The sequence below is a fragment of the Scardinius erythrophthalmus genome (assembly GCF_964197995.2).
Source record: "Scardinius erythrophthalmus genome assembly, chromosome: 8".
NCBI lineage: Eukaryota > Metazoa > Chordata > Actinopteri > Cypriniformes > Leuciscidae > Scardinius > Scardinius erythrophthalmus.
In genome coordinates this window covers 18247439-18264144 of record NC_138228.1, presented here as the reverse complement: position 1 = coordinate 18264144, position 16706 = coordinate 18247439, and the positions used below count along the sequence as shown (strand labels likewise).

At 37.7% G+C, this 16706-nt stretch overlaps 1 protein-coding gene across 2 annotated transcripts; it reads right to left on the bottom strand.

Annotated features, from left to right (window-relative positions):
- Positions 1-5150: 5150 nt before the first annotated feature.
- On the bottom strand, positions 5151-16212 carry fkbp4 (FKBP prolyl isomerase 4). Of its 2 annotated transcripts, none has more exons than XM_081372360.1 (10): positions 15803-16212; positions 14733-14877; positions 14471-14613; positions 14264-14384; positions 11184-11340; positions 11010-11100; positions 10613-10696; positions 7881-8066; positions 6300-6539; positions 5151-6194 (listed from the first exon to the last, which is right to left on the bottom strand). In XM_081372360.1, the coding sequence occupies exons 1-10, from the start codon at positions 15890-15892 to the stop codon at positions 6099-6101; spliced, it is 1353 nt and encodes a 450-aa protein (XP_081228486.1). In that variant the 5' UTR covers positions 15893-16212; the 3' UTR covers positions 5151-6098. The 2 variants fall into 2 exon arrangements, with proteins under 2 accessions (XP_081228486.1, XP_081228487.1); XM_081372361.1 differs by having other exon boundaries at positions 5952-6191.
- Positions 16213-16706: the final 494 nt, after the last annotated feature.

Genomic DNA, 16706 nt, shown 5'->3' with positions numbered 1-16706 from the left:
GGGGTGACGTCACATAGGCGACATGTAGTCTTTCTCGTTATGTCTTTTCCACAACTGCTAGCCGAAGAATCATACCATATACTGTCAAACTCATAACATGAAAAGTTATATAAAAAATTCACAGACAACATATGTTCAATTCATGGCACAATTCAAACGGGATCAGAAAATAATTATTTTCTCCCATTCACTTGCATTGACGGTTTTTCAACTTTGAGGTCCAGCGGGGTTTTACGGAAGGGGCGGGACTTACCAGCTCTCTAGTCATGGTTTCGACCAGGTCGTGTAGGCAGTGCGAGCCATTAGCAATAGCTGCATTATGTTCACTATATCTATGTCCCCTTATTATGCCCGCATTTTTGCCGGCAGTGTATTCCTAAGCACCAATCACATTGCTGCAATCCCCCATTCACTTCAGTTCAGTGTTGCTTAACTAGGTGAGCGGGGCTACGTTGGTGCGGGCGCCGACTTGGCTCTGTGCCAGTAGGTGTTTCAACCAGGTCCGGTGCCTGAACCTGAGCTGTGTGAGGTAGGGATTAATGCTTGTGCTCTACTTGAGCTCGTGCGAGCTGGGCCGTGCTTTTCCCACACGGCGGGGGTTTTATTGTTCCCCATACGTAATGTCGAGAGACCGACTCGATAAGGGAACGTCTCTGGTTACTCACGTAACCTTAGTTCCCTGAGAGGAGGGAACGAGACATTACGTAACCTGCCGTGTGGGAAAGACTTCTGTCTCCTTACTCTCGTTCAGCTAAGATTCTGAGGTTTTTGGCGCCCGCCGTCACCTATATTGGGAGTTGTCAGCCAATCAGGTGAAGGCGGGATCGCCATTGGCTATTTGCAAGCAAAAGAGTTATTCAAATCAGACTTCATAATTTTTAGGAAAATGGATTTCCCCATACGTAATGTCTCGTTCCCTCCTCTCAGGGAACTAAGGTTACGTGAGTAACCAGAGACGTTTTCTCACACAGCTGTGTAGATCGTGCAAGGCTAAACTGGCGAAATGAAAGTCTCAAAATCCAAATGAATCAAATAGGATTGACTCAGAAACGAGTCAATGAATGCACAATGAATGATACACAAATGCACATCTTACTTGTTGCATGGAAATATTCTGACCTACATTAATACAAAATCGAGGTTTTGTACAACTATGTCTCTATTTGTACAAAATGCTGCACATTCATGCATTTCTGGATTTTGCACACACAAGTTGAATTGTATTAGTTTAAATGTAAGGACGCACATTTGTGAATTTGTCAAATAAATGGGTTGTTGTGCTGCACAACTTGTGCACACATTAATAATAAGCACCAGGCCTATTAACTTGTAGTTGTTTGTGTGTGGGTTGTGAAATGCTTAAAAACCGCGAAAAGAAAGTCTCAAAATCCAAATGAATCAAATGAGATTGACTCAGAAAAGACGTCAATGAATGCACGCGTGTCACCTGATCCACAAACGCACATCTTATTTGTTGCATGCGCAAATTATGATACACTAATACAAAAGAAAACATTTGTATTCACAAAAAAAATGTCTCTATTTGTACAAATTGCTACACTTTTATTAAATTCAGAATTTTGCACACGCAAGTTGAAAGGCATTTGGTTGTCAAGTCAAGTGTTTATTTATTTAGCGCTTTTCACAACACTGGAATAGCTTCCCACGCTTTTGCATGCAGCCAGGTGCAGAATGGCCTCCGGGCTCTGATCGCCACGCGTCGCGGGTTGTATCAAAGCAGCTTCACAGTATTAAATTAAAATAATAGATCAATGTTTTTTCCTAGTGGAAAACGTCCACGTTTGGTAATGCTGATCAATAGTATTGTTGATTGCTTAATTAAATAAATAATAATAATAATAATAATAATAAATGAATATTGTAAATAGTTGTAAATAGTAAAACATATCTGCAACCTTTATCAAGTTCATGGATTATTGAGCTTGCACGTGTTAATCATTTTGATACTACACTGCTCAAAAAAATAAAGGGAACACTTAAACAACACAATGTAAATCCAAGTCAATCACACTTATGTAAAATCAAACTGTCCACTTAGGAAGCAACACTGATTGACAATCAATTCCACATGCTGTTGTGCAAATGGAATAGACAACAGGTGGAAATTATAGACAATTAGCAAGACACCCCCAATAAAGGAGTGGTTCTGCAGGTGGTGACCACAGACCACTTCTCAGTTCCTATGCTTCCTGGCTGATGTTTTGGTCACTTTTGAATGCTGGCGGTGCTTTCACTCTAGTGGCAGCATGAGACGGAGTCTACAACCCACACAAGTGGCTTAGGTAGTGCAGCTCATCCAGGATGGCACATCAATGCGAGCTGTGGCTAGAAGGTTTGCTGTGTCTGTCAGCGTAGTGTCCAGACCCTGTGGACGTTGGGCCCTCATACCACCCTCATGGAGTCTGTTTCTGACCGTTTGAGCAGACACATGCACATTTTTGGCCTGCTGGAGGTCATTTTGCAGGGCTCTGGCAGTGCTCCTCCTGCTCCTCCTTGCACAAAGGCGGAGGTAGCGGTCCTGCTGCTGGGTTGTTGCCCTTCTACAGCCTCCTCCACGTCTCCTGATGTACTGGCCTGTCTCCTGGTAGCGCCTCCATGCTCTGGACACTACGCTGACAGACACAGCAAACCTTCTAGCCACAGCTCGCATTGATGTGCCATCCTGGATGAGCTGCACTACCTGAGCCACTTGTGTGGGTTGTAGACTCCGTCTCATGCTACCACTAGAGTGAAAGCACCACCAGCATTCAAAAGTGACCAAAACATCAGCCAGGATATGGAAGGAATATCCTGCCAAATTTAAATTGGCTTTTAGTGATACATTTTACTTCATGATAGTTGCATAGATACATATGTTTCGGGATTAATATTTGTATTGCGTGGTAACCGTTTTATAAAAGCAATAAGGTACTCTAGGCTAGTGCTGTATCTGAATAAGTCACGGCTGAAGGGCGTTGTTAGGCACGACGCGAATATGAAACATTGGCCAAGGTCCTCGGTTAAAGCCAGTGGGTATTAATGTCTGGCTATAATTGTTGTAGAAACTGTGTTACTAAGACTTCTGTACACCCAAATAGTTGAATTTCCAAAACAGCCTAATACATGAATGAACCTCATAGTCGATTATGGTCTAGTCTTGAGTCTAACATCATAACTAACATGGTCAGGCTGGTTGTTTCCATGTTCTAATGCTGCGGCAGCTTCCCGCAAAAGCTCACTAACAGATTTCGCCATATCTTGTCGTCTCGATTACAATATAATCACATTTAAATTATTTCGTTTCACACATTCAACTCATGCGGGACATCGATGACTTAGCTAGAAGGCGTGTCTCAGCGCCGTTACTAGAATAAGCCACACCCACTCATTAACATAGAATTTGCATGCAGGTTGTCTTTGAAAATGAAAACGAAAATGAAAACTGAAATAAAAGAGGAATTAAAATGAAAACGAAAATTTACATTTGTATTTGAATTGTGTCATTATTATTGCGTGAGCATTACTAAAGAGCATTATAAAAACTGTATTTGTAGTTTCTTTTTCACGTTTGGCTTTTCATTTTAATATTGGCACTTGGCAGTCTTGCCGCGAGACTGTAGTGAAAATGAAATGTGAAATCACCAATTGCATTTTATTTTTCAATTTGACAGGGATAATGCTGTGAAAATGAAATCATTTTATTTCATTCTCAATTTTGTCACAAATTTTGCGTGCTGTTTTCTGTAATGAAATCGTTAATATGGTTTTAATTTTCATTTTAATCATTTAATTTATTTATTTAAATTTGGCAGGATATTCCTTCCATACCAGGAAGCATAGGAACTGAGAAGTGGTCTGTGGTCACCACCTGCAGAACCACTCCTTTATTGGGGGTGTCTTGCTAATTGTCTATAACCTGTTGTCTATTCCATTTGCACAACAGCATTTGAAATTGATTGTCAATCAGTGTTGCTTCCTAAGTGGACAGTTTGATTTCACAGAAGTGTGATTGACTTGGAGTTGCATTGTGTTGTTTAAGTTTTCCCTTTATTTTTTTTGAGCAGTGTATATTCATCCCATAATAAACCATGGTACATTTGATTGAAAACAAGTCTGCCTAATTCAGTGGTGGTCAACTTTTGGGGCAATATTTAAAGGGCCCACAATATATTTCTGATAATTCTGCTGTGACAAAGCTGCTTATGTTCAAACTTTTTTATTTACAAAAACTAAGAATGGTTATATATAACAATAACTAAATAATTCCGTAAGTTTTAATAACAATGCTGTTCAGGGTTTACACTTTTTATAACTGACCTTTCTAGTTGTCTGTGATTACAGGAATTTTAGGAATTCAGTTACAGGAACTGTGATTTTATTTTTATATTGACCATAATACTTAGATAATACTATAATACTATTTTTATCCAATAAAATATATTAAAGCTTAAAGTTAATATAAATTTTGAAAAATTATATTCATTATAAAAAAATGTCAACGGATGTGATATTTTTTCCGAATCTCCATGACTTATCCATGAGCACCCTGTTTCGTAAATAATAAATGTCAGTTAAAGAAACATATGAAAGGATTTTAGTTTACTTTTAGATTGTTTATTAGCCAAACATTTATCTAGTTTTTCTGTATATTTGCAGACTGCAATTTCACTGGCTTATATACACTTCCCGGCCGGAAAAAAAGAAGAAAGCTCTCGGATTTCATTAAAAAGATCTGGGTAAACTAACCCTTTAAGGTCTGGACTCTGGACCTTTTAAGGTCTGAAAATGATTCTTCATTTTCCCTCCCAACCATTCTTTCACAATTTGAGCCTGATGAATCTTGACATTGTCATCCAGTGTCTTCCTACATGGTTGTTTAAGAAATGAAAAGCAACACACTCCATCAATTAGGGTTAGAAGAACTGTTGCCAAACATATAACATGATAGAAACATAATAATCACAGCAACAATGATCCAATCATAGACACTTGAGCATTTGTCTATTTAAATCCAAACAGCGACCCTTTTTTTTTTTTGGGGCCAGGCATTGTATCTTTAGAGAGATACTGACCCATTTTGTACTTCCACATTGTCCTAATGCTACAATCCAGACAATACAGCAGGATGATTTTGAGTTTGTTTTATTGTTCTAGTCAACATCAGAGTTTCAAGGACATGGGAACAGAACTGTCTGTATGTCTCTCTTACACACAAATCCTGTCCTGGTTGAGCTCCGTCACACAGCGCCGCAGGGTAAAGCGAGCCTCTTCTGCCATGACGATCCACCATGAGATATACAATGTGCAAGTACAATTTATGGAGAAATCATAGGTAATCTTGTCCAAAAGATAAAAAAAGACAGTGTAAGACTGCAGGTCTAAGTTCATGATCTCACTTTGTAAAATGACAAACATGTCAGCCCTATATTGATGTTCACTGCTAGAAAAGACTACACACAGAGTGAAGCAGACAAGAGGGCTCTTCACAGGAAATGTGTGTGGTTTCTCTAGAGATTCTCTATCAAAAGATTTCCAGTTGTGATAAGTTGTACACAATAAACTTGGAGAATTAAAAAAAAAAAACACTCAAAAGCTTACAAATCAAAGAAAACAATTGTCTTTTTGCCCTGGTGATCACCTCCATGCACGTGAAGTTTAGTGACGGGACAGAAAAGCGCTTTATTGTACAGCAGTGCGACTCAAAGAGTTTCTAAGGATCAGCATCAGTTTTTGCAGCCGACACGAGAGGCTGCAGTGCAAGCTACAGGCTGAGAATCGTTTTATTTCCACGTTCTCCAAGTGTAAAGAGACGCAGCAGAGAACATGGCCAGGCTGACTAGCTGCCTTACAGTAATGCACACACTAGCATTCATACTCACCCTGGCCATAAGGGTCTGGCCACAGTACAAAAGCAAACGTCTCGCTACATTAGATTAGAAACTAAAGCACGCACGCATCCTCACTTGCACAAACACACTTCAGGGGAACAGAAATTATAGAAGGTATATATATATATGACGTATATACATATATATATATATATATAAAAAAAAACTCTTAAAAAAAAAAAACACAGTAATTCATAGAAACGCATGCCATTATGCTGCGGTTTGTTCCTGGGCTCCGTTTTCTTCTATTTCCATTGCACTACCATTCTGTTTCTTTTCCTGCTCCTTTTCTTGATCCGCCTCCTTCTGAAAAACAGCAACCAAAAAAACAATATTAGATGGAAGACAAAAGATATTTGGCGGGTATTTCTTTTGTGCAGTGACTAAGAGCTAGTAACCTTAGACACTTACTTTAGCGTCTCTCTCTGCAAACTTCTGGAACATGTTGGCATAGAGGCGTTTGTCCTTCTCGTGTTGCGCTTTGATATGTTTCTGGCAGAGCACGATCTGGCTCTTCGCTGCCTTATTGGCTGGATACAACTGAGTGACGCGCTGGAAATCTGCTCTCGCCCTGTCAAACTCCTTCATGACAACCAGTGCCTCTCCTCGCCTAAACAAAGCCTTCTCATTATTTGGGTCCAGCTCCAGTGCCTTCACACACAAAAGAATGGAAAGCAAAAAACAAAAAACAAAAAAAACAACAACGATGAGAACAGTTTGGAAGGGTGCAATGGTCAGATTTACTTGCAATTTAAGCAAGAAACCATTTCTAAACAGCCTACTTAGCCACCAAATAAAAGAATTAGGACTTTTCAAAGTCAAAATCACAATGGCTGCGTTTACACTTTAAGTCTTAATGCACAGATCGAATCTTTTGACCATAGCCGATTTGATGTCCCACCTGATTACATTCATGTTAGACACGACTGGTAGCCGATATCCGTGTTTATATTGAGTGAGCGAGTTTGAGTTTAGTGAAGCTTGTTTATGTACAAAAACAGTGAAGTTATCACCTCACTGCTGTGAAAAATAGTGTAGCTTTCAGTAGCAAAGCAGTTTTATTTATAAAATTTTAAAACCAGTTTCCGTTCTCCTGAATGTTTCTGTGTGTGCGCGCAATTTCTTAACTATAAAGTTTCCACCTCACTAAAAAAAAAAAGCTGTGAGTTTAAGTGTGAGCGTCTGTTTCAGCTATCTTTGTGGGCAAAGTGTCGTCATCACCTTGTGGTGGCTTGGAATTCCAGGCGGAATCGGATATGCAAGTTTAGACATGTCAGATGTCCAGATATCGGATATGTACCCGATTTAAAACCACATTTAGAAGTGCCTCAGATCAGATGCGGAAAAAAAAAACGGATCTCGTGTGGATTTTTGTTTAAATGTGTGCAACAAATTATGATCTGCATCAGATGCGAGTAAAAAAATAAATAAAAACTTGTGCCAGTGTAAGCGCAGCCAGTAAGGCCCATTGCAATTAATTATAAATCATTAATAAAAAGTTTGATTTAAAATGTGTAGAACTGAGTAAGTAACAAGTGACAACAGAATCTATTGTGTACATATATACATACATACTATATATATATAAAATATATATTGAACAATTGACAATACTGAGCAAGTATGGTACCTTTAAAGAAGACTCAAGTGTGAACCCACATTAAGAGCAACTTTTTTTTTTTTTTTACTTGATACATGAGCAGCAATATGAAATGCCACATGAAATGCTCATTTACGTGAATCTATTTTGCACATTAACCATTTTATTTCAAGGCATTACATATTCAGAGCCATTATTAAGCATTCCTGTAGCTCAAACTATAGAGCACTAGCAACACTTAGGGTTGGGTTTGGGGAATGGGTTTGATTCCTTGGGAATGCATGAATTGATAAATGCATTAATGCAATGGATAAAAGTGTCTACTAAATGATTTATTAACTTTGGCAGCACTTGAATATGACTACCTTAAACCTTAAGTATTCATATCCTACCTTGTCACAGCTCTCGAGGGCAGGACTTGCTTCCTGCAGCTTTAGGTAGCACATAGCTAGGTTTAGGTGAGCAGCCAATCGCAGCGCTTTGGCTTTCTCTTCTTCATCCGGCTCCATACTGGACTCGTGCTCTAACCAGGACACAATGCGTTTGTACTGCACAGCTGCCTGCTTGTATTTCCCCTCCTGTGCACACGAAACACTCCAATTAATCAAACAAATCATTCAATGAGGGCAACCTCATAACAAACAACGACACACACTCATTATTGTGGTGATCTTGTACAATAAATAGGTTTTAAAATAATATACTATTAGATAGAGCTGGGTGGTATGACCAAAAATCTGTATCAGTATCTTTCAAGATTTTGGTGGTTTTAATGATACATCATGGTACTTTTTTTATGACTGGACCTTAATATATGTTTATAGTGGCTTATTTTGCTATCATAAGATGGTAACTCTTTTAAAATGTAATCATTAATCAAATAAAAATTTAATAATTGCTTTATTTTTGGCAGGTTTTGCCAGTAAGCAATTTGAAGTACGTACCCGATCGTCACACTATTCAAATTCTCAGTGTTAAGCACGATGACATGGTAGCATTTTACACTGAAGTAGGCTGCTTTTAAATAATTATTTAAAGCAAAAGTTCCTCTTTAGCAAAATTACATTTCTTTAATAGCCTAAACCAGCTATTATACCAGCTTTAATAGCCTAAAAAGTTAGGAGCTATAAATATGATTTAAGTGTGAGATTTAAATTATGCAAGTCAATGAAAGCGCACAGGTCTGAAAGACTAGATTATATTACCAGCCCTCTCCTATTGTGGTCTTTAGTTTTGAAATTAGCCGATGATAAATAAAATTAAGCCCATTCTGTTGCTTTTGTTGACGTGAACTCTGTTGAATTTGCATGAATTTGACCAAATTAAAAAGAAAATTATGGGAAACTGCTTCCATCAATATGTTGGAAACCACTCTTATCAGAATCATGTTTCTTAAACTTAGGTATATTTTTAGTTAAAGCTGTCAAGTTATTAAGCAATGTCTCATGTAGGTTCCTTTGTGTTTTATAAAATGAGCACTAGGAGGTGCTTTGATTTATTCATCCAAAAATGTCCAAATTCCATGACATTCCACTCTATACAGAAAGTTCCATTTGTGACTGGATCATGGGGCTCTGCATGATATTTGCCATGTTAAATTATTCTTGTTATAAAGTTATAACCATTAGAAAGAAGGGTTTGCATTCAATAGAGGTCCTCTCTCAATACACTATATATAGCGTTCCAGGGTTCCTGCAGGTTTCAGTTAGTCAAATTTAAGACCTTTTTAAGACATTTTAAGACCATAAAGATTGAAATTTAAGACCTACATGACGCATTGCCAAAACATATTCAAATCAAAGAATTCATTTTATTTCAATGAATTCAGTAATTGAAAAAGCATTAACTTAATTTACAGATAAAGCAATCACATTAGTAACCTTCCAGACCCAACAACGCGTGTCAGAGAAAATAACAGAATCAGATATAATTTTGAAAATTGTACTTTGCATATTATAGGCTAGACCTAATGTAAAAAACACATAATTAAATGATTTTAGTTGATCATAACTAGAGATGAAATGGCATGAACATTTCACTTAATTATTATAGTGCCAAAAATTATCACTGTTATCACAGAATCCTGTTCAAAAGTACTAATACTACACAATGAAATCAATTCACCAAGTTTTGTCGAAAAACAGCAAATAACAAATAAAATTAGCATCAATACGCACTAACATAAACATTAAAATAATACGATTAAAAATGATAGCCAGATTTTAAAAGTGTCTTGCAACATGTTATATACTAACATGTACAAGTTCAAATTAAGTTGACAAAAAAGGTTTTTATAAAAAGATAAACCTCACATATTTCAGACTTTAATTTATCTTTTTTGACTCATTCTATTTATAAAAAAATGATTTAGTGACATTTACAATACACTTTAGCTTATCTTTTATTATTAATAGTAAAATTCGGTCCGATTTTCCCGTGGCGTCTGTCGTTGCTATGCAACCATGCCCTGCGCTCTCCATAATGACAAAAAAGTTTTAGTGGCTAATGGCTTTCCACTGCCGAAAAACGCTTGCTGTAACTCTGTTACAAGATTTATTTACGGAGAAGAGAAAAACACCCGTAGTGTTTGGGTGCACCCGCTTCCTTCATGTCTTTTTTCCTGTTGCTGCGCCTGGAAAAAAACGAGCGCGTCGATTCTATTATAAGCGCGCTTACATTTGAATGAACTTGAGCGCGAAAAAGACGCAATATGTGAACTGCCTCTTGGCGAGCGACTTCGATACTTTTTTGCTACTTTGTAATAACTTTCTGCGGCCAGCGTTTCTGGAAATGAACGACGGTAAAACCTTTTTTAAGACCTGACTAAATGTAATTTAAGACCGCGGATGAAAATCTGCCTGTTTTTAAGACATTTTAAGGCCTTAAATTTTAAGTTCAGAATTTAAGACATTTTAAGACTTTTTAAGACCCCGCGGGAACCCTGGCGTTCTTCGTGGCCATTGAATAGATGCAGCAGTTCTTTCAGCTATGTACCGGTGTGGTGGCATTTAAAAAATACATACGAAAAACTGAAACTGGTAAACTGGATGAACCGTTATGCCGCATAGCACTACTATTACATTAAAATGGGATGTAGAGCATAAATACATGACATTGCTTCTACCTTAAAATACTGAGTTCCTTTCTCTTTGACGATGGCGCTCTGTTCCAGTTTCTCACTCGAGTTCATTTCCCAGGATTCTTTGGCCTGTGTGACAGGACACAGCATCTTAACCTCCTGACAATGACTTAGTACAGACATTACTGCATAACTGATCATTTACGGTCTGTACTAAGTATTAAAGCATGATTATTTTTACAAAGCTAGAAAAAAATTATATCATACATTACTGTTGTTCTTAGGGGTGGAGGTACGCTACGATCACGATACGCTTAATTTTATATTAAAAACCCACAAGTTCCCTACAATATAAACCCCCATAACATAACATTCCCATATACTGAGTAATGTGGGTGTAAATTTAGCTCTGCACTGCTTTTATTCAGGAGGACACACTGACCTTCTCAAATGCTTTCAGTTTAATTGTGTACTGCAGTGTAGCATTAGGTGGAATGTCGAATTTTTTGCTGCCAGCAGTTCCATAGCCATACCTGAAATTCAAAAATAAATTCATGAATAAATGAATTAAAACTTTCACAGATACTGTGCACAGGTGTAAGAAATGTGTGTTTACTTTGGTTTGATGGTGAAGAGCGCCTCCTCTCCCTGCTCCATGGACTGCAAGGCTTTCTCTACGCCTGGAGGCAGACCCAAACTCTCTCCATCTCCCACCTCAAACTTCAACTCACGCTCGTCGAAAACACGCTCTTCGTGACGGCCCACCAAACACACTAAACCAAAGAAAAGGAAAAATTAACTATGATGCACATACAAAGAATGATTAAATTAGTTTTGCTTCTTTCTTCTGATAACTTTGCATTAACTCACTTAGTGGACACTTGCAGACTGCCGTGTAGATCACGCGACCACTAAACAGCAATGTGAGTTCCAATGAGAAGCGCTTGAATTCAGCGAAGAACAAAAAATGTCTTGGCGATTTAAACTAGTTAAGCCAGATGAAACAACGCTGACAAACAGGAGAAACAGTGTGCGCAACGATACAGTCAGAAGGATTTTCAATCTACAAATCTTCATCATTCATTATGAATTTACTGTAGTAACACTAACTGCACCATGGCAGAAATGTGGGATATTCAGAACGAAAATTAAATTATTAATGTGGACATGTACTAAATGTATTAGAGGAGAAATGGAATATAATTGCAGTATTTTTTGTGATTAAATTATTGTGTTTGAGCATTTATAGTAAATGTATTTAGGCTACTGTTTTTCATACAAATACCATAGAAACCACATAGTTACATTTTACAATGGTATTGATTGAGGATGCATGTTTTTAACTATGGTTAACGTAATCTAAATCTATGCTACTATGGAAGACCAATGGTTAATTTAAATAAAACTCAAACAGTCAGAATATCTACATTTTACAATATAAAACAATTTACCGTTTTTGTAAATGACATAAATTTACATCTGCACCCTAACTCAAGCTACTGTGAAATGTGCATTTCTAAGAGACAAAACATGTAACATTAGTATTGCAGCCTGCGCTGATATGTGTCAAAGTTAGGCAACACACGTTTCATGACTTGAAACAATATCAGCCATTAGTGCAAGCAACTTAGTTTTAGCAACTAAGACATTTTTTCATTACAATCTTTATTTTGTTAAGTAAAAATTACTGGAAAAGTGTAAAGAATTCAAAAATGTGTTTGTCATGATAAAGAGTAGTTTAAAGCCACAATTAACAGTCTGGCTTCTATGACATTTTTACTTGGGAGCAAAAATCTGCCTGTAAACTAGGAAATAAAAGATTTGACATTTATCATGATAATTATCAATTTCAACTGATATGAAAAATGTTAGTGTGAATTTTTTTTTTCAATCACCCAGCCATCTTGAATATTTAAATATTTTTTTTTTTTTTTTTATACATATTTTACTTTTCTGCAGCACCTATCTTCCCAGTCTGTCAGTAACACTGTGTTTAGTTCATGTCTCTATGAAGCCCTTTCTGGCACAATGTGCTCTGATTGGTTGGCTGGACCATTGTGTTATGATTGGTTATCCACTTCGATCTAGTTTCGGAAATGTCACATCCCTTACCACTATGGATGTTCAAGACTAGTCGACTAAACAGTACAGCTGCTACTAGTCGATTACGCAGGAATATATATATATATATATATATATATATATATATATAAAAATTGAAGGGAGTTTGATTGACAGGCAATCTGACCAATCATAACTGAGGCAATCTGTCACGACACATTAAAAAGCCAAAAAACAGTATGCCTATTTATGGTTTAATTTTCTTTGACTGACCAAATTTGAAAGTTGAGACTTTGTTTCATATTAAATGTTACCTGCTCGGTCCTGTCTGTCAGCACGTTGTCAGTGTCCTCTATGTATTTTTCACGACATTAATAGCTCTAAGCAATTAAAGCGTGTGTGAATTGCACGTAGAAAATTAAGTTAAGGAACAACCTCGATCCATCAGGAAACGCCACATAGGTCGCTGCATTTCACTGCGCTTTATGAAGAGTTTTTCTTTTGCGCGAAGAAGCCGTTCACCGGAGATGTGTTAAGATAGCAGAGTGCATTCATGATTATCAGGCTGCAGGAATGAGCAAGTAATTTACCTCGTAACACTTACCTCTTACCTTTGTAACACTTTAAGACCAGCCGCTTCTGCAAATGACGCGGATCTGAGACGGATCCCATTTTCTCACAAATCTTTCCGTTTATTTAAGTATTTATTTTACTCTTTTAAGACTGCTCTTATGAGGACACATTTGACAAAACGGACATTTTGGCATAATTTGTGTTATGGTTCGTTCAATCCCGAAAGAGAACTCGATACGGACAAACTCTTTCTGTGGGTCGTGTGTGTGTGTGTCACATAGGACAGACAGCGCGGGCTCTTTTGTCTTGTCGCGCTTGAATGGTTTAAAAGCATTTGCATTAATAAGAGCATGATTATCCAACGCCAGTCAACGGGTGACGGAAAAAAACGTATAATGCGTTAATTGCATTAAATATTTTTAACACTTTAAACTGAAAAAAAGTTTAAAGTTTAAGTGATGAAACCGGTGTTGCGACTGAACACCATGTAACACCGACTTATGGTAGCAAGCCTGCTTACTGATATAGAGAATAACTCCCTTTGGAGTGGACTTTGTTCAATGTTCAACGTTCAATTTATTTATAAAGCACATATTAATACAACAAAGGTTGACCACAGTGCTGTACTGATGGGACAGAGTAAAATAATCATAAAATCACGTTCAAATTCTATAACATTGCCACAGACAATCACAAAATAAAACCTCAAAATCAGCGCGGCATTAATAATAACCCGTTACACCACTAACACAGCACTCATGAATGATCAAATGCCAATATGAAAAAATATGCTTTTAAATGTCGTTTAAACTCTCTAAGAGAGGAACATTGCCGGATATAATGAGGTAAACTATTCCACAGCCTGGGAGCAGCGGCCACAAAGGAGCGGCCTCCTCTCATTTTCCGGTACATCCGCGGGACCACCAAGAGATTTATGACTCGGAACGCAATACTCTCTTTGGTTTCTTCACCTGGATCAGAGTGCTTTGTGCTTTGCAGCCAATTGCATGCTCAAACAGCAACAAAAAAGCATGATAGAAGCATAAGAACAATATGTTTTACCTTCCACAGATGCACCCTCATTAGGCTTTGTGTAGCCCTCCCCCTTAGTGATGATCCTGCGAATAATTCCACCATCTTCTCCATCGGTGATGTCCTCCCCATGAAACTCGAACAACTCCACCTGCCAGACAAACAAATGGAAACGTCAATACAAAAACACTCCTTGTAATACTCCGAGAAGTCTGTTCACCTGCGTCTAGTCCTAACCTGGAACACAAGGGTAGCGTTGGGTGGGATTTTGGGTGGGCTGCCAGCAGCTCCATAGGCATACTCGGGTTTGCAAATCAATTGGCAGATCTCGCCAGTCTTCATCGTGGCCACACCGATGTCCCATGCTTTGATCACCTGACCTGTAAGACAGAGCAAATAATATTTTAAAGTAGTTGTGTTGCATGCTCAACAAAGTTTTTTACAATGTTGTCAGAGAGGTCACACTAACATTTAATCCCCTTTACCTTATAATACCCACCTTTGCCCAACTCAAAGGAGAACTTCTCCCCTCGATCACGGCTGGAGTCGAACTGTGTACCATCAAGCAGGGTTCCGACATAGTGCACAAATACTTTATCACCGGTCATAGGCAACTCAGAGCCTGTACCCTCCTTCTTGACCATCTGTAGAAGAGAGAAAGAGATTAATCATCAATCTGTTAGTAGCACTGACTGCACTACACCTGTGACCTGTCAATCTTCAAAGGCCATGGGGCAGAAAGATGTTCACGCCTAACGCTAATTAGGCTATACATTACACAATAACAGATAATTTTATCAACGTTTGTACATGGCAAATTCTAAAGGTGTGTTATATTGCACGTTATAATTAGAGCCATTCAGACGCTTATTTTTTTAACGCATTACATTGAAAATGTTTAACTAGCCCAAACATAAATGTGTCAGTTGTATATGAATACAAATTCGATGACACTTTATTGTTTACCGGACACGTGGGTAAATCTGTGCAAATGGAACAACATTGCAACGCTGTTTAAATCAACGGAAAATTCACCTTTTTGTCATCATTTACTCGTCCTAGTGTCATTCCAAAACATAATTACTTAATTTTTGTCTAAGGAACTCGAAAGGAGATGTTATTCATGTATCAGTCGGCAGTCGCCTTTCGCTTTCGTTGTGTAGGACAAGATGCAATGAAAGTGAATGGTGCCATTCGCTAATGTTTTGCTGTATCTCATTTTGTGGTTCACACAAGAAAGAGACTCATAATGTGTAAGTGTTAGACATTGAGAGTGAGTGAATGACGACAAAAGTGTAAAAAAATTTTTTATGTGGTTGACCTACCCCTTTAAGCTCGACAAAATCTCTAGCGACAGGCGGTGTGGGAAACCAGTTAATATTAACGTTTAAATAAATTAAACGTTTATACGTATGGTATTTGCCTGCATAGAACAGCTAAGTTATAGCTGGAGTAAAGTGAGCTAACAGAGTGAAATATTGGCTCTAACGTTAACGTTAAGTTACATGCATTCAGCCAGTCACACCTCCCTCATGGAGTCAATGCGGCTCAGTGCACTGCAGTATTTACCTTTAAAACACCTCCATCTTTCTTTGGGGTGATGTCTTCACCCTCGACGGGGATGCTGCAACCTTCAGTCACCACCTCTTCTGCAGTCATCTTTGATTTAATATGAAAATTTCCTTTTAAATAGCCCAAACAATAGATCCTATCTCCTCACAGAGCGGTCTTTCCTTTAAAGAATCACTGAAGACTCGACGTCTGCAGAACTAAACGGCTTTAATGGCGCTATTAGGAACGGACTTGGTTATCTACAGCGCGAATGTGTAGGTTAGAGGCCGTTAAATGTGGTTTTTGAGTCCACAAACTGGCTGAGCGATGCGTTTATATAACGTTCGGCCCCGTCGCTGAAAACTGAACCGACTCAGCGAACTTTCCAGAGCTTGTGTACTGTGTGGAGGCTCTAGAATTGACTAGGCACCGTCGCTAAAATCTTAACCAAGTCATTAACGAAAAAGGGGTTATACTGTTTGTTTATATGATCAGATTATATTGTAGATTATATTCAAATCACTTTATGTGTACTGAACAAATAGAATACATATTTGATTGATAAAATACATTTTAACATGAAGCATGTAGCTTGTCATGCAGTTTCCCACTGCATACTGTACTCAATGTAACATGTATAATGAAAGATAATAAGATTGTTTAAAATAAAATACACATTTGTATTATACAACACACTTTAAAACAATACTATGTCACGTGTAAGTGTCAGAATTTACCCATGGAGATAGATAGATAGATAGATAGATAGATAGATAGATAGATAGATAGATACCAATATTAAATAGACAGACATTTTAAACAAAACATGACTAATGTTTAAACAAAAGAATGACAGATGGAAGATTTAAGAAAGCAGTGTTGTCACTGTTAACTAAATAAAACTATTAAGTCATTGAAATAA